At 42.3% G+C, this 19,233-nt stretch overlaps 1 protein-coding gene across 1 annotated transcript in view; it reads left to right on the top strand.

Moving 5' to 3' along the window:
• GRPR (gastrin releasing peptide receptor) overlaps positions 1-14,405 on the top strand; it is a 28,338-nt gene extending 13,933 nt beyond the window's left edge. Inside the window, exons 2-3 of the mRNA XM_010725418.4 lie at positions 4,820-5,171; positions 9,195-14,405. Coding sequence (XP_010723720.2) covers positions 4,820-5,171; positions 9,195-9,587 — 745 coding nt within the window. The 3' untranslated portion in view covers positions 9,588-14,405. The remainder of the gene's footprint in view (positions 1-4,819; positions 5,172-9,194) is intronic.
• Positions 14,406-19,233: the final 4,828 nt, after the last annotated feature.

Genomic DNA, 19,233 nt, shown 5'->3' with positions numbered 1-19,233 from the left:
TGAAGCAACCCTCTGATCAGGCTTCTCTTGGAGGCCTGAAGGCAGACCTGGAGAAGAGGGACAGCACTGGAACCGTCCAGCAGTTGAGAGGGTTGCACATCAGGGTGAGTTCTCACAGCACTTCGTAGACTGTTAACGATCTGCTGGAGTCTAACAAATTGGTGCTTACACTGGCTAAAACTCTGACCTACTATATGGGCTACCCTATGATTGTATTAATTGCATTTCAGAGAGCCTCATATGTAATTTCTTAGTGCAGGCTGAAGCTGAAACCATGAGACACAGGGACATGCTTGCAACCATCATGAGCAGAAGGTCATTTGTACCTCCTGTGCCAGGCAGGCTGCTACTTAGCAAGCACAGTAGGAAGAGATAAGTTCAGAGATTGAGCAGTAGTACAGATCAGCATCTCTTTCTTATTTCCTATGAGATCTGCAGCTCAATCATTTTCACTGGGCTTTTTGACAGCTGGAGAGATTGGAATTGACACAGATTCTTAACTGCCATGTTTTATTCAACTGAATCTTCAGAAAGCATGCTTTTCCTTTTAAGCTTTGGTCTTTGTTGCAAGGCATGAGTCATACTTTTGGATTTCGATGTCTGTGAAGAATTATTTTAATACATAGGGGAATTTAATGTATAGGGGAAGGACTTTGCTAAAAAAGAGTAGTATCATATCATTCAGAAACTCAACGTGAGAGCAAGCAGAGGTAATGAACACACAGCCATGAGTAGAGTTACTGCAGATAAACTGAGATTTTGATTAGATTATTCAAATATTGTATTTTAAGTATGGGAAAGTCAAGTACCTCAAACTTACTCCTAGGTTTAGCCGTCTGAAATAAGTGATGAAACTTGTTATCTTACTGCTTTGTCTCTGCTTATGGAAAGCAGAAACAAGGGCAACTCCAGAGGACTTACCACCCTGTTCCACTCAGGTACCTATTTCTGAACTGAAGAAATTATCTCCAGAGTTGCCTCTTTCTCTTCACTGACTATAGAGGGCACCTAGGCTGATGCCCTGCCCTTGGGCAACTGTAGTAGTTGAGATGGATGGTATCTCCATGGTCTAATGCAGACACAGATAAATAGATTTGATTCATTCAGCTTCAGTTGGCCCTCAGCTCCTTAACCTCAGTCTGTTCCTTTCTTAGGAGACAAAATAGCATGTTATAAGGAGTTAAGAGAGGATAGGGGTGTTAGTTGACAGCCAGCTGAATGCAAGCCAGCAGTGTGTTCAGGTGGCCAAGAAAACCAGTGACATATTGGCTTGTAACACAAATAGTGCAGCCAGCAAGAGCAGGCAGGTGATCATGCCATTGTACTCAGTAATGGTGAGGTCGCACCTCAAGTACTATGCTCAGTTTTGGGCCCTGAGAAAGACAAGAAAGACATGGAAGACCTGGAACGTGTCCAGAGAAGGACAACAAAACTGGTGAGGAGCAGGGAGTGGCTGAGGGATTGTTCAGTCTGAAGAAGGGGAGGCTCAGGGGAGAGACCTCATTAGTCTCTACAAACTGCCTGTAAGGAGGTTGTGATGAGGTGGGAGTCAGCCTCTTCTCCCAGGTAAGAGCAATAGGATGAGAAGGAATGGCCTCAGGTCACGCCAGGGGAGATTCAGATTGGATATTAGGAAATGTTTCTTCTCCAATAAGTGGTGAGGCAGTGGCACAGGCTGCCCAGGGAAGTGGTGGAGTCACCGTCCCTGGAGGTGTTCAAGAAATGTTTAGATGTGGCACTGGGGGACATGGTTAGTGGGCATCGTGTGATGGGATGTGACCTAAGGTGTGACCTTATCTTTTCCAACCTTGAAGAGTCTACTATTCTATGAAAATACATTTGCTGGGTGTGTAAATGGCACATATTAGCCTTTTCCTGTATCTCAAACAGCAGCCTATCTCAGAAAACTGGAAGTGTTCCAGAGATGATAAGTTCCTGAGACGTTGACCTCAGCTGATCTGGCTGCGCAAAGCAGAAAAATGGTGCTCAGTATTCTGACAGAAAACTTGGCCACCATCATGTCCAGACAGTAAAAACCAGTGGGAGAGATGAAGTGTCTGCAGGACAGCAGAGAGCCCTGTTCTCGATTGCATAGGACTGGCCATTTAGCAGTAAAGGTAATAGCCACTAGAACTTTCTCTGGGCTTGGGATTTTTTGGTATTTGAGAATTTGGGCATGCAACTGAAGTGAAGCTGATAGGGGACAAGAAATTACTATCTCATTGAAAAAGAGAAATGGCAGTGGACAAAACTGTGGAAGAGTTCAGGATAACATTTGATATATCAGCTGAACAGACAGAGTCTGAAAAATAGGTCTAGGTGCTCTTCAAAACCAGTCTACCTTGTTGCATTTCTTAAAGATTTGCAACTAGATTATAAAATTCAGGGTTGATTCTATCATTAAACTGTGTGGAAAAATAAACTCACAAAGGATTTTCTGAGCCTCCCTCAGAAACCCACAAGGAGTAGCAGCTTTTTCACTTTAGGAGCATCCAACACAGAAAGATCTTCCAGCATCTTTCAGCGCTGGCTCCAGCCTAAGGGTCTTCCTGCACGACCTCCCTGTGCTCTCAAACAGAGCAACCCTCTGTAGCCTCTGTCCAGAACCAAAGCCGATGTGGGGAGGCAGAACTGATGAAACATAACTTGGGGGTGTGCCCACAGATCATCTGTAAGGCAGCTGGAAATGAAGGCTCCCAGCAGATCAATACCAAACAATTAAGCATTAATACTCAGATGAACACAATCAATGAAGGTTTCTGAATAAGTTAGCCCACCATAAAAAAACGTCATGGAGATAGTCAACAAAAAAATTTGATTCTATCTCCAAGCTCCTAAAGAAACATGCACCTGTGTTCCTACATCTGACAAACTACACCTTCAAAACCTGTTTTTTCTTGCTTTGTTTTTCTTGTCTCATCTTTTTGTGCTTTTGACCTCATGATTTGCCTCTACAGAGAGCCCTTTGCAAGTGAAAACTCTCTCATCTTCTTTTAAATCTGTCATAGCAGGCTTTATAAAACATACTAAATGCCTAATTATCAGTGCCAGCATTCTTAGCTATTTTTAATCATATTCTTTCAAAATTATATTGTTTGGAAAAGACAAGTCCAATTAAAATGTACTAATATCTTGAAATGGATCAATTTTCTGTCTCTCTTCAATCTATTAATGTTAATAGAAATTTAACAGACTCTTTCTCTGTATACTTCCATTCATTCATGCTACTGGAAATAAATACTGGAAAATATTCTCTCAGCTGGCTATATGATACACAAGAAAATCCCTGAAGTAATTACACTAACACGCCGTGTTGATGAGCATATAATAAACACCTACAGAAATAGCTTTGAATTAAATAAATTTATGACTATATCGTAATTTGTTTCCTTTTATGTTTATGTTCTTTAGGCTTTACTGAAAACATTCAGCTAGTGCTTCTGCCAATTTTCTGGTGAAGCAAACTGCAAACTGAGCTGGTTTAGCAGCATTTTTTTACTAATCTGCCTGGCTCATCCATTCTATTACTGCAACATTTGCAACACCATATTTGTGTGTGTGCCACGGTTTTCTTCAGCTGAGATTATGATCTTGACCTGGAAGATTGTGCTTTTTATATGACATCACTTAACCCCCATCCAGCTTCCATGTGCAAGTTAAAGAAGTGCTAAACAAGTCTGCAAAAAACTGTTTGACTACTGCAGCTGTATAGCTAGAGTAAGGAGGATTTGGAGGTATTGAGAAGAAGCAGTTAAACAGAAAACTGATGAGGAAAGTGTTTGCAGTCATTTAAAGGAAAAATCATTGACATGAGGTACCTGTGGAACTGTATGGAGAAACATCTGCAGGTGACAAGATGTCCAGATAGAAGAGAAAAGGAAAGGGAAAGGGAAAGGGAGAGGGAGAGAGAGAAGGAGAAGGAGAGACAAGGGGAAAGAGGAAGGGAAAGATTATCAAGTCCACTGCCTAACTACTTCATAGCTAAGCAAAAGTTAAAGTATGTTAACGAGAGCATTGCACAGATGCCTCTTGAATACTGACAAGCACGGAACATCAACCACCTCACTGGGAAGTCTGTGCCAGTGTGTGACCATCCACAATGTAAATGTAAATGCCAGTATGTATGTTCTTATGTGTGTTTTTATGTTTTTTTTACAGAAATATAAATGCATACGTAAATATATGTGTATGATGTAAAATAGCAGGTATGTTGAACAGGATTTTGCTTCTAACTAGAAGCTGAATGCATGTTTGTTCTGTAAATATGGCAATTACCCAGTTAAATCAGTGCAGAACCTCATACTTGCTGCCTCTGTTACACACAGAAAGCTTAGCTTGAGAAAGCATCAGAGTTTGCTTCCAAAAGGCCGACATATTCACAGCTCAAAATGAAATGTGTGGCAAAATCTACAAACTGAGTAACCCATCCAGTTTCCTTCAACAGAATCTTTCAGTGAGGTGTAAGCTGCTGTAATGCTTTTCAAGAGAAGTCTATGGTGGCACATCCTATCTTAACCCTATCTGGACACATACTTATTAATGTCATGCAGCACTGTGCTTTGTTGGGTAAATGACAAATTAAATGAACTCAGAACCAATACACATGAAAGTGGATGGACTTAGAACAAGTGACACTGGTTAAAAATGAGAAATCTTTTGAAAATGGCAAAATTTAAAATTATAACCATTTTCAGTTTTGAGTAATTTTTTTTTTCTAAATGGAAGGTATCTGTTAAGTATGAGCAAAAATGCAGTGCCTTACCTTTATAAATGATCAATGTTGATGTCAATAAATAATTTATCTTTTTTTTTTTTTTAGGTATAAAGCTATAGTAAGACCAATGGAGATCCAAGCATCCCATGCACTGATGAAAATTTGTTTGAGAGCTGCTGTAATCTGGATTGCATCCATGCTACTTGCCATTCCTGAAGCAGTGTTTTCAGATTTACACCCTTTCCATGACAAAGGGACTAATAAAACTTTCATCAGCTGTGCTCCTTACCCACATTCTGATGGGCTGCATCCCAAAATCCACTCAATGGCATCATTTCTGATCTTTTACATCATTCCTCTGTCTGTCATTTCAGTATATTATTATTTCATTGCTAAGAACTTGATCCGGAGTGCTTACAACATCCCTGTGGAAGGAAATGTGCACGTAAGGAAACAGGTAGAGACTACTTTCTTCAAAAATCCACAATTCTCATGAACCAGTAAAGAGAGATCACATAGGGAAGTTTACACTAAAGCATTCTGCAGCTGCTGTGCTGATTTTAAATAGATTGTCATAAACTATGTCACAACAATAATCTTCTAATTTTCCTAAGTTCAGAGACTTTGGCAGGGCAGTTACCACGGCACAGCAGAGGATTCATGCCAATGTCTGGGAAGGTACTGACTAAGATGCAAGAGAAGGGATAAAGCTGGTGGTGGTGGTGTGAAGTTGAAGCTGAGGGGTAACACAGTGGAAAGCTTCTCAAAGTTTCCGTATCAAAAAGGGCCTAGGAGAAAAACTTGCTCCATTAAGTAGCCTCTCTTCATGTAGAGGGAAATGCTGGCTTTCCAATTCAGTCCTCAGGGCTGAAATGGGACACAGTAATGTCATCTGCTGGTGTTATGCCATGCTGGGGAAAAAGTACAGGCTGGACTGGAGAAGTGGAGGCTGGAGAATGGTGACAGATAGTGTCATCAAGAGAGAGAATCGAGTAGGATGGTGAGATTTGGAAGGAAGGGATGCCATTCAGAGGGACCTCAACAGACTTGAAAGGTGGGGCTGGGTGAACCTAATGAGGTTCAAAACGGCAAAGCGCAAGGCTTTGCACTCGGGCCGGAGGAATCCCAGGCATCCATACAGACTGGAAGGAGCAGTCCTTGAGAGCAGCCCTGCAGAGAAGGACCTGGAGGTCTTGATGGATGAAAACCTTAACATGAGCCAGCAGTGTGCTCTTGCAGCTCAGAAAGCAAATGGTATCCTGGGCTGCATCAGAAGAGGGGTGGCCAGCAGGGACAGGGAGGTGATTGTCCCCCTCTACTCTGCTCTTGTGAGGCCCCATCTGGAGTATCGTGTCCAGGTCTGGAGCCTCCAGTAAAAGAAAGACAGAGAGCTGTTGGAGAGGGTCCAGAGGAGAGCCACGAAGATGATCAGGGGACTGGATCTCTTTCCCCACGAAGACAGGCTGAGGGAGCTGGGCTTGTTCAGCCTGGAGAAAAGAAGGCTGTGGGGTGATCTCACTGCAGTCTTTCAGTACCTAAAGGGAACCTACAGACAGGAGGGGAATCAACTCTTTGATAACAGATGATAACAGGTAGATAACATCAAGACAAGGAGAAATGGTTTTAAATTGAGGGAGGGAAGATTTAGGTTGGATGTCAGGGGGAAGTTCTTTACAGAGAGAGTGGTGAGGTGCTGGAACAGGCTGCCCAGAGAGGTTGTGGATGCCCCGTCCCTGGAGGTGTTCAAGGCCAGGTTGGATGGGGCCCTGGGCAGCCCGGTCTAGTATGAAATGGGGAGGTTGGTGGCCCTGCATGTAGCAGTGGGGTTGGAGATTCATGATCCTTGAGGTCTCTTCCAACCCTGGCCCTACTGTGATTCTGTGATTCTGTAATGTCCTAACAGTTGTACTGAAGTTACACATCTTGTAGAGGGTGTGATTGCAGTCCAGGCTGAAATCTCAGGAGAAAAGGAGAGGTCCAACTTCTTTCCCTGAAACCTTTCATTTGTTATATTTCTCCTTCTTAAAATGCTTCTTTTTCTGTGGTCTCCAGAGGAGATGATATTGATCAGAAAAGCCTTCCCACTTATTATATGCACTCTAATGATCCAGAGTGGTCAGTCTTCCAGTCCAGTAGGTGGTATCCTCAACTTTCACCTTGAGACTGATCTGATTTACCTATGTGGGACATTTACTCTGGACTAATGCAGACTCTTAACTTCCCTTTGTACCCTTGAAATCAGGATTACCTCTGTTATTGTCACTCTGGAGTATTTGTTTTATTTTTTTAAATTCCCCAAACTGTCCCATTGCAGAGTCAGGGACTGCTGGGAGTTTCATGCTCTGGTTGAAAATGTGTTGCTGAAAATGTGTATATCCTACACAAAATGAGGTGACTTTGCTAGGATTTGGCCAACTTAAGTCCTGGCTTTCTGCTGGAGATTGCTCGCTCTTGTCTATTCCTTTTGTAAGCCTTTAGGTAGAAAAAGAGTCATCTCCTATGGTAAATTCAAATCCAGCATGAGTAACTGAGTGCTTCAGATCAATGCATAACCTGAAACAAATCTGAGCCTTGGTTTTGTCTAAGCAAGAAATCAACAGCAGGACAACTCGTTTCTGAACGACTTATTTGCCTTGACAGATCCCTTTCCTTTCAACTAGGGGTTCTTCAACCAAAACTAAACTGACATAAACCATTTTTCAGCTGAATGATTGTCCGCGTAATTGCATCAGGCTGACATCTCCACCTCAGGATGACATGAAACAGTAATTTCATCTCCTGTAGCCTTCTGGTTCTGAGGTGAAACAAATGTGTTTTCTGCCCATGAGATGATGTGTGATCCATGAAACCCTTTTCTCTTTTGTCTCTCCTGAATGTGTATAAATCTTTCTTCCCTGGAGATCATTTTTCTGCTGATTTAATGACCGTTTTGATTAGTGACAATAAAGTGAGTAGTAAAAACAGTCCTTTCTCCCTTTAGTTTTGGGGGAAAGGTCCACAGAAAGCAAAAGGCCAGGCTATAGTTTAGCACCACCAGTCCATCATTCCTGTCTTGCAGTGCACTCAGGAGCTATAGGTCTCCATCTGAAACAACTGGTATTGATTTCTTTATTGTGTTGCTTCCTTTCTTTATAGTGCAGATGTGGCCTCAATAGTCCTGTATCAAATTAAGGATACATTTAAAAGAATATATGGCTTAGTCGTGCAGAGCCTTTTCGCAAAGGATTTAATTTTAGGCCCTCTCTTTGGAGACATTATCACCTGGTAAATGTCAGTCCTTCCCAAGCACAATGGCTAATTTTCAGTTGGTGCCATTACAGGGGCACAAAATAAAGTCAAAATCGGCACTTCAGGTCTCTCCTGCCTACTCCCTGCTTGCAGCTGTCGTGATCAAAGACAGGCCTTTGTCAGCTGCTGTTTCTGATCTGCTTGTGCAGCTCAGAAGGTGAATGAGGATGGAGGGTGGCTGGGAGCCTGGCTTGGCACTGCTGCCTCACCAGGGCAGGAATGAGCACAGAGGGGATGAGGTTGGGGAAAGTTTCAGGCCATTCAGGTTGTGCTCAGGTACAAGGAGCAGGTGACAGCAAATCACTGAAAGTGTCTGGGAAGAGCACAGGAATTATCAGACAGGAAAGCGTTGTGATCCTTGAAAATGTAGTGATGTCATATCTGCACATTTCTGGCTATCCTCTTCCAGTCAGGGGTGTAGTCCAACAAATGTTTGTGAGTAACGCTGTCCATCCTCTCCTTTTGTGTGACCTTTCTCATAACTCTCATGTCTGTCAGGAAGAAAGGTATGTTTTTCAGTGGCGTTGTTATCTTAGCATGCAGCATTGGTGGACAAAAGATCAGGTACAGTTTACCTCAGCTCCCCTCAGCTGAGCAGTAACTTTGGGTTGAGTCCAAGCCTGCATGTGTAAGAAAACAAAAATGTGACTTGTTTGTTGAAGGTTATACTGCATGTTGGCTGAATCATGAAAGCACCTTCCCCTTGGGTAAATTCAGTTATGTTAAGAGAGGTGATGATACACTTTCTTACCACCTACATCCACCTGCTCCTTTTGGCCCCAGCTCTTCCAACTGAAGGGTCCACATTGCTGCTGCCTCAGTGTTTCTATAAGTGCAGTGTCCTCTGTTGACATCTCCAGCTCCTTCGGCCTCTGAACACCGCACTTGGTCTTCAAAGGCTGTGAGCTGTTGGTAGCACATTTGTGTATGTGTACCACATGACCCTAAGGGAGAAAGTCCTGTCTCTGTGCTCTGTGAAATATCCCAGTCCCCTATTCTGTTAATAACAATATTAATAATACTAATAACACTAATAATGCTTTTTAATATATAACGCTTACATCAAATTATATATATAGTATATGAATAACTAGTGCAGGTTTCATCTGCTAACCCCTAAGGTGCAGCACTGGGGAGAAACAGCTACTTGTCCAAATTAGAGACTACTAACCTGCTCTCTTTCTTTTTCCAGATTGAATCTCGTAAACGCCTGGCCAGGACAGTGCTGGTCTTTGTGTGCCTCTTTGCCTTCTGCTGGCTTCCCACTCATATCATCTATTTATACCGGTCCTATCACTACTCAGAGGTGGACACCTCAGTGCTGCATTTTGTTGCCAGCATCTGTGCTCGGATCCTGGCATTCACTAACTCTTGCGTCAACCCATTTGCACTCTACTTGCTCAGCAAGAGCTTTCGGAAACAGTTCAACAACCAGCTATTCTGCTGCAGAGCTCGCCTCCTCATCCGCTCCCAGAGCATGGCCAGGAGCACCACACGAATGACCTCCCTCAAGAGCACCAACCACTCTTTGGCCACCTTCAGCCTTATCAATGGCAACCACGTCTGCCATGAAGGCTATGTCTGAAACACAGAGTCAGGGGCAGCTGCATGGCATGCCTAGTGTAGCTGCTTAGTTCCACTCTGCGGGGATAATGAGTAGTGCTGATATCCGTGTGTGCATGCCTGTGTACAAGGAAGTCTGATGCACTCAGAGAACTCAGGGGAGCTGGAAGCTCATCCTGGGCTGCAGCATGTCTGGAGCAGCAAGTCATTAGCACCTGCCCGCAAGAGTTTTTTGGACGGGCTGTGTAGCTTCAAGACCTGATGCTTTTAACAGGAGTAAAGTGAGGGTCTCAGGATCAGATCTAGTTTGCTTCTGACAGTTCTTCAGCTCCTGCTACTCAACACCAAACTCAGACATATTTACAGCAGTGACAAAGACCATACCAGTCCACAGAATTCATCAGAACAGTTGCATCCAGCAGTTCTTGGCAGGACATTTTTTGACACCAAAATAAATCTTTTTAACTAAGGTAAACACTTTTACAAAGGAGTTCATTGTAGGTCATTTACAGACTTTTCAAGTATTTATTAATATTAAGAGTACAGTATTAATGGTGTGAAAGATATTAAGAGTTTACTGGGGTATGTTGGTAGCCCCACCTGAAATGAGCATTGTCTTGCACCACGTCAATGTGAAAGCAGTAATGTGAATAAATGTGAGTTGGAATATGTTTACAGTTTTCAAATGTGTGCGCTTTTGCCATGTCACAGAGGAAACAGCATGTCATTTTCCAGGCATCACAACTTCGCTCTTCCTGTCTTCAAGATGTGAGATAGTGAATATGTTTCATCACCTGAGACTGCAACCTTCCGATTCTTGAAGGGAGCTTGTAAACAGGAGGCATAATGAGTTTTGACACGTGCAATTAGTAATAGAGCAAAAAAGAATCATTTTAAATTAAAAGAGGGGAGATTGGAATTAGATATCAGAGGGAGATTTTTCTCTGAGAGGGCAGTGAGGCACTGGCGCAGCTGCCCAGAGAAGCTGTGGTGCCCCATCCCTGGAGGTGCTCAAGGCTAAGTTGGATGGGGCCCTGAGCTTGTGGGAGGCAGCCCTGCCCATGGCAGGGGTTGGGGCGGTGTGGGCTTTGAGGTCCCTTCCAACCCAAACAAGTCTGTGATTCTATGATTATGTACCACATAAAGTTTAGCTGGACCTGGCTAAGGACAAACAGAAAATGAAGCACAGCGATTTATCATGCAGTAGTGCTTTGTGAAACGTTCTGGTTATGCAGTAGAAGCCATTAGCAATGCAAGGATTGATCTCCAACCCATCATTTTTTTTCTTTCTATCTACACAGAAATCTGTGGAGACAGAGGGACAGGGCTGGCTGGCAGCCTGGCAAGTCACGCCTCCTTCTGCAACATACGCCCTCCAATAGATACTGTGCCAGGCACCAGCCATCCTGGAAACAAGAGCACAGAGTTCTGCTGATAACTCTCAAAGCATGTGGGCTATAGGACAGGCAATGAAGCTGCACGCGTGATAAAGCAAGCTGTTGCAAATGAGGCCATAAAGCAATCCCCATAGTGAAATATTGAGTTTTTAATGGCTCTCATCCTCTTTGACAAAGATCCATTTTTTCTTACCATGGTAAAAGAGAAATGAAATCTGGAAAAAACTTTGTGTTAATCTTGAGATGTGAATGTAGAAAAACTCGTATGAGTGCAGTGTGATCACCCTCAGCCTGAGCCCACCTCCTTGCCTTGGTTTTAACTTCACTGGGCTGCCTGAGGTCTTCATTTACTGCAATTTTCAGCAGGATGCTGCTTTTCCTGAGCTTCCATGTGAAGCTCCTGACAATCAGCACAATCTGTGATAGCCAGATTGATCTGTGATCATTCCAGAGAATTCGGTCAAGATCCCAGCTGCTTACGACATTTGCAAATGGAGAGAATGCATCTATCTGGCCTTAGATTTTTTCACTAATATTTTCTTAAGCCCTATAGGAATCTAATCGAAGGAATGGCATGCTTCACCACAGCTGCACTGATGTTGCCCTCCCGACCATGAGCAAACAACAGATTACTCTTGCTTTATGAGAGACTTCAGTAATTTCTGAATTCATTTTTACAAGAGAAAGGAGAAAACACAGTTCTGATGTAAACAAATTGCAGACATGAGGGAGAGTGCTGGCTGCGACTCCCTCAGGGCTGCACTCAGTACAACTACAGTGCTTTGAGCACAGCAGTGTTATGAAGATACAGCACCGTGGAATTAAATGGGTGTTGTGGGTTTCAATATTTTCTTCCTAGCAGATCTAGTTAATTTCTGAGTAAATAAAAGAGAGGATTTTGGCTCTGATCTGGAACGTGCTTTCCAAAAATGCAGCTGCAGGTGTCTGCACAGACACATCATTGCTTCATTTCCTTGGTATTCCTTTTCTTCACTTTGTTTTCAGAGCTGATAGTCAAAACCTTAGAGGGATCTACTTGTAAAATGTAAACCTTCCATCAGAAGTTAAGATACCTACAACTTCCCAGAATTTCCAGCAACGTATTCCACAGAAGAAAACTACACTGCAAATTTTCATTAAATTCATCATTTTATTCAAATCCCACCACACCTCCACCCCAAATTTCATATCTTAAAGGCAATTCAGTAATTCTGAGAAAGACAATAACATGGTTCATGGCAAAAAAAAAAAAAAAGAAGAAAAATAAAAAAGTATTTTGAAAGATATTTCACAAACTTACACTCATTTTTTAATATCATGGAAAGAGCAAATTTGAGGTTGGGATTGTTTCTTTGTCATCCTTCTGTTGCAATAACAGAAACACTCCATGCAGCATTTGAGGTCAGGAAAGAGAGACCTCAGGAAGGTTTTCTGAACTATCCTTGCATGAAACCAATACAGTTGTAGCTGTAATTGTTTTTTCTGCTTCTTGCTACTTGTCTCATTACCTTGGTTTTGAAAACACGATGTACTTTACACTGCTGCAAAAGCCCAGCTCCTTATCTGGAGCTATTTCAATATTTGCTGGCACACATGCGGCACCAACTCTTTGAACCTGGAGCGCTGTCTGCAGCAATGCTTGTGCTCGATAAATTTTCAAAAGCCCAAGATAAAGAACCTGCTATGGGGCAGGCAACTGCAGAAATGCACACTCAAATGCTTCCTTCTCCTCAGAAATCTCCCTGTCTGGGCTGGGGAGAGCCGCCAGAGGTCATGCCTTTTGGGAAATGCTGCATTTTAGGGCTCTGAAATACAGACTTAACAAAACATTCCTTGGAGATTGAGGGACATGCCATAAATGCTGTAAATATGGGAAATTCCCCCTGAGCCAGGTGACTTTTCATTTTGAGGCCAGTGAGGTGCTGGCACAGCTGCCCAGAGAAGCTGTGGTGCCCCATCCCTGGAGGTGCTCAAGGCCAAGTTGGATGGGTCCCTGGGCAGCCTGAGCTGGGTGGGGGGCAGCCCTGCCTATGGGGCGGCATGGGTTTTGAGGTTCCCTCCAACCCAAGCTATTCTGTGGTTTCATTATTTTCCTGGTTCTTCTCTGTCCCATCCTACACGTGGCAACCATGTCACATCCCACCAGCTGCAGTGTGTGGGTGGGTGAACAAAAGTCCCTTGGTCAGGCTGCTGTGTGCAGCATAGTAGGAGTGTTACTATTTACTACAAGGATGAGGGTTTTTCATCTGGGGTCGGAAGTGTTACAGATCATTAAATACTTGTAGGTGCCATCAGATGAATCAGTGTGAAATATGAAATTAATATTTAACAGGGACATCTTGAGACACATCAGTGTTTTTTCAGGACAGAAATTATAGAGGGTATGTTAGGAATTTGATTTTTTGGGATTCCCGCATTCCCTTTGCTCTCATGGAAAGTAGTGGGAAATGAAGACACGGACCAAATCACAGCTTCCAGCTGTTCTGGCTTTAGTTCAGGGTTATTCAGCACAGTTTGTCTCTAAAATAACTTCTCATCCATTTTGAAAATCAGTGTAATAATCAAAGAGATTACAATAAAAGAATTAACAAGTACATACACTTTCTAAGATTAACACCAAGTAAAGGATTCAGAGTCCTTCAGCTCTGGCTATCTGTGTTGCAGTGTTTCTAAATTTTGCCTTTTAGGAAATGGTTAAGTATGAAAATTTCAGCTGTTTGTGATTTTTCTTCATGGCACAATAGTTTTAAGCAAGAAAAATGTTGGGAAATAAGGGCTGCAGTGACTAATATGAGCATCTATGTAGAAAAAAAAACTCAAAATTTTGTGTAAGCTAATGAATTTTTCTTTGTGTTAAACAAACAAAAAAAAAAATGTGAAGAGTCTCTAACTAACAAGAAAACATGTATGTGATCCTGATTCTTCCGATTATTTTGACTTGTATGAAATGAATGTTTCCATTACAAAATTGAAAGGCTGTATTTTTATTCACAGTTAGACAGAAATAATATACCTTCTTGCTCATATTCAGCCTTCTTTAAAGGCAAGAAGTTCAGTGGTGCTTATCTGAGGAGCATGCAATCCCCTGAATGTTAACCGTGTGGCTTATTGTGAGTGCTAGGCACCGTGATGATAAGTGGGCAGCTTACCCTCTCCATCCTGGCCAACCATTCTGTGATCCAGTAATTCTTCAATAAATCAATAGAGACCTCTCCTATCACCATATCATCATTTCCAAGAGGAATAAACACCACCTTGTTTTATGCTAAGATTACCAGTGAAAGCTACACTCGTTTTAACTTAAAATCACTACTAAAACACATTTTAGAGGTGTCTAATTGCTTGTTTCTATTTTACCATAAGTGGATATGAATTAAAGGGAACTGATCATAGAATTCTTTTGAAATAAATGATTTAATCCATCTTAGTATAAATTAATTACACTTCATGGCAAAATTTGTGTCTTATGCTAAACATCTTTTAGAAAGTGCTGCTGTGTTTTTTCAAGAAAAGTCAGTCCCTTATGTCCTTTCAATATGTTGCTTTGAAACAGATGAACCTGGGCTTTGTGCCAGGACATCCAGCTCCATAATCAGCCAGAGCATTATTCCAGGTCACACCACCATTCCTCTGCGTGTTTTAGTGTTTTAGTAGGAGGTGGGTATGAAACCAGTCTGAACTATGGGGTGGAGAGCAGGGATTATAACATGCCTCCTGGATGAGAGGAGAGGAGAGGAGAGGAGAGGAGAGGAGAGGAGAGGAGAGGAGAGGAGAGGAGAGGAGAGGAGAGGAGAGGAGAGGAGAGGAGAGGAGAGGAGAGGAGAGGAGAGGGAGAGGAGAGGAGAGGAGAGGAGAGGAGAGGAGGGAAGGGAAAAGGGAAAGGGAAAAGGAAGGGGAAAGGGAAAAGGAAAGGGAAAGGGAAAGAAGGGAAAGGGAAAGGAAAGGGAAAGGGAAGGGGAAGGGGTAGGGGAAGGGGAAGGGGAAGGGAAAGGGGAAGGGGAAGGGGAAGGGGAAAGGGAAGGGGAGGGGAAAGGGAAGGGGAGGGGAAAGGGAAAGGGGAAGGGAAAATGAAAGGGAAAGGGAGGGAAGGGAAAGGGGAAGGGAAAGGGAAGGAGGGAAAGGGGAAAGGAAAAGGGGAAGGGAAAAGAAGGGAAAGGGAAGGAAGGGGAAGGGAAGGGAAGGGAAGGGAAGGGAAGGGAAGGGAAGGGAAGGGAAGAGGAAGGGAAGGGAAAGGGAAGGAAGGAAGGGGGAAGGGAAGGGAAGGGAAGGAAGGGAAGGGAAGGGAAGGGAAGGGAAGGGAAGGGAAGGGAAGGAAGGGAAGGGAAGGGAAGGGAAGGGAAGGGGAAGGGAAGGGAAAGGGAAGGGAAGGGAAGGGAAGGGAAGGGAAGGAAGGAAGGGAAGGGAAGGGAAGGGAAGGGAAGGGAAGGGAAGGGAAGGGAAGGGAAGGGAAGGGAAGGGAAGGAAGGGAAGGAAGGGAAGGGAAGGAGAAGGAAGGAAGAGAAGGAAGAAGGGAAGGAGAAGGGAAGGGAGAAGGAGAAGAAGGAAGGGAAGAGAGAGGAAGGAAGAAGAGAAGAGAAGAGAAGAGAAGAGAAGAGAAGAGAAGAGAAGAAGAAGAGAAGAGAAGAGAAGAGAAGAAGAAGAGAAGAGAAGAGAAGAAAAGAAAGAAAGAAAAGAAAAAGAAAGAAGAAAAAAAAAGAAAAAAAGAAAAGGAAAAGAAAAGAAAAGAAAAGAAAGAAAAGAAAAGAAAAGAAAAGAAAAGAAAAAAAAGAAAAGAAAAAGAAAAGAAAAGAAAAGAAAAGAAAAAAAAGAAAGATGTTCGAAGAAAGAAGAATGGCTGACATACTGGCTGTAAATGTTAATGACAGAGTTGAGCATAGTCCCCCATGGGAGATGCTTCTCTCTTACTTGCCTTGAAAAATATGGCACCAATAGCAAAAGCCACCCTGTTCTGTTTTGGTCATGCCTCTTTGCATGAGCCATGGTGCCCCATCTCTCACCATTACCACCCAGACCGACTCTAGGTGACTAGCATAGTCTAGCTGCCTGATTTCCAATGGCTGATGTCTGTCAGCAGAAAGTCACATGCTAGTCTACATTATTCTGCTCTGAACAGATGCTGCCTGCAGCCCTGTCACCACCATCTAATGCCACATTAGGCAGGCTGTTAAGACAGTTTAACAAGAAGAAGACTTTTCCTCCTCATTGATTACCTTGATGGGGCGCATAGAACACCTCACTAGAAGGTGGTTCAGCTCTTTGCTCATTTGCTCTGGGGTTGTGTAGCTCCATGCTGGCATAATAGAGGAAAGCTGCTGTGAATATGCCCTTCAGTTGCCAAGTAATCTTTTGGATGACTTTAGGCACCTGGCTCAAGCTTTGTTAGACCATAAATCTAATGAAGCAGTGGTCTGCTACCTCTGTGCCCTGTGGCTATTTACATACCAGACTAAACAGGAGGAAAACTAAGGAGAACATCTTTATTCCCATAGTCTCATTCAGGAGAAGACAGTAAATAGCAAATTCAGAAAAGTCTCAGGCCAATCTCATGTGCACAGTGCTTACACTTATGCTGTCTAAACCACAGGTTGAAGGTGAAGAGCAAGAGGCATGGCTAATCATAGCCCTTGATCTATGATTACACTGTACACTAATAAGATGAAAGAGGCAAACAGCAAGAGTAATGCAATTTACTGATGTCCAAAAGGAAACATGGTGATCTTTGAGAAAATTGGGTTTGTTTCTCCTGTCAGAGTTGTATTGCCCTTAAGAGGTAAGCTGTGATGTACAATCTGAGGAATAAAGTCTAGGTTGACAAAAGCTAATAAACAACTGTGAAACACTTTCCTGACTCAGTTGTTTGCAGTCCCAAAGGAGAACTCATCTATTTTACTAGAAGCAGATCCCTATGGATAATAGGTGAGCGCCAGACTCCAGAAAGGAGTCTGAATTCTACTTCAGCTCTTTCCTACTGAAGCAAGTATCAGCATGTGGTTCTAAGTGTTCTGAAAGCGCATACAGAACCACTTGATGGCAGTCTAGAAGAAGTTAGGAATCAATTCAGGAGGCTTGGCAACCTGTTACCATGACATGCACTTTAAAAAGTATCTTTAAGAGACCACATAGTATTTGCTTTCTATAAAAACTGTAACAGAAAGAACCAGTTTCATATTATAGACCAGCTTTATCAGTAGTCATCTGAAGGCAGATGAAGATACAACAAACTTCATGTGTTTTCAAACACATGTGTGGAAAAGCTTAGTTATGAGCTATAGAACTGTACACATTTTATACAGTGTATTTTTAATATCTTCTCCAAATATTATTTATTGCTTTGTAAAATAATATTTGCGTGCATTCAGCCATCTGTCTACAATACAAAGGTCTTGAATTACTGTGTACAGAGGTAATGCAGTTTATTTTGCTTGAAACACATTTTCTTTTCTCTTTTCCAGATGCCACATAATCTGACATGAAAAATATTGAAAAAAGAACTCCCTTATCAAATGAGATTTTGCACAAATGTTAATGTTTCAGCTCTTTGAAGTAACAATCTGAAGGGAATTCATAAGAAAAAAAAGGCAAAATGTGAAAGCATTTATTCTCATTTGATTGATTCTGTGTGTTGGTTTTCGTTTTTGTTGGTTTGTTGGGGTTTTTTTGTTTGTTTGTTTGGGGTTTTTTTTATGCCTTTTTATATATTTTCTTATTTTGTTCTCCATGCTTTTCAAAATGTGCAAGAGTGACCTATATAGAAATATGAACACAAAGTGAACATTCTATCAAAAGGTAAATATTGGATTACACAAAACTTCTAGCTAATAAAGCATGATAGATGAAACAAGAAGGCTTTTGTTGCTTTCTAGTTAGAAAACATCTCAGGCTTAGTAAGTATATTTATTCACATTCCTTTTTTTGTGAAATTTCAGGTACTAGAAACATTATCTTCCAGCAACCAAACAGAGAAAATCAGAGACATGTCACATAAAAATCAAGGATTCTTGTTTCCTTCTGGGTGTCCTCATCCTGAATCCAGTTTGCTCCTGCAGCCAGCACTGCACTGATGACATATTCGTAGACACAAAGGATTTGGCAGTGATTTTCTACATCTTCAGGGCTCTTATTTCTGCTGTTAATGACATGCAGCAGCAATGGAGCATAGATGCAGTGCAAGGGGATGCAGATGGAGCAAGGGGCTCAGAAACACAGCAGGAAGTGCTGCCTGTGAAAACAAAAGGCTCTGAGGAACTGTGTTATAATTACTGAATGTTCTTAATAGATGTATGCCATGAAATTCAGCTGCCCTAGGTTGATTGATAAAAGGAGAAATACAGAGTTATGTTATGGAAGCTCTCCTGTGCTACACTGACATCAGTGGGCTTTGCATCTAGCTCATATGATTTCATATCATATTTTCATATCAATCTGCACACCTGTTACACAACAGCTTTGACACTCCAAGAATCAACTGCAGCTCTCAACTTGATGGGGACAGTGCTCTTTTTCAGCTTTACTGCATATAAGATCATCAGTCTATGCCACCAAGCCTTTAACAACTTTTCCATCTTTACAGCAAAGAGCACTGCTAGCTGGATGTAGTATTAGATGTGTCAGTGTGCTGCAGGAATGGAATGGAATAGAATGGAATGGAATGGAATGGAATGGAATGGAATGGAATAGAATAGAATAGAATAGAATAGAATAGAATAGAATAGAATAGAATAGAATAGAATAGAATGTTGGAATGACCTTTGAAGATCATCAAGTCCAACTCCTGTCCAACTCAGGGCTAACCAGAAGTTAGAGAATGTTACTGAGAGCATCGTCCAAATGCCCTGTGAACACTGCCAGGCATGGGAGATCAACTGCCTCTTTAGGAAGCCTCTTCTAGTGTCTGACCACCATCCACTAAGGAAACATTTTTTAATGCCCAATCTGACCCTTCTCTGGCAGCTCTGTGCCATTCCCATCCACCCATCAGCTCCCAGGAGCAGAGCCCATCACCTCCTCTCCCTGTTCAAGGAATGTCATATTAACAGATGTTAGCCCGAGTCTTTCATATTTCAGTTTCTTCTGCTTGTCATTATGTCATTCAGATTTATGTTGTTGCTCACGTTTCATACCGTGTTTGACCTACTATTAACAAGATTATTTAAAGCTTAAACAGCTTTTCTGTTGCACACTGCCCATTGCTAACGTTAATTACCAGCTCGTAGTATTTCCACTGGTATGAGAGGTCTTTCAGACTCTGCTGCTACAACCTATTTTGGTAGA

The sequence above is a fragment of the Meleagris gallopavo genome, chromosome 1 (genome assembly GCF_905368555.1).
Source record: "Meleagris gallopavo chromosome 1, MGAL_WU_HG_1.1, whole genome shotgun sequence".
NCBI classification, from domain to species: domain Eukaryota; kingdom Metazoa; phylum Chordata; class Aves; order Galliformes; family Phasianidae; genus Meleagris; species Meleagris gallopavo.
This window is presented reverse-complemented; position numbering and strand designations above follow the sequence as displayed.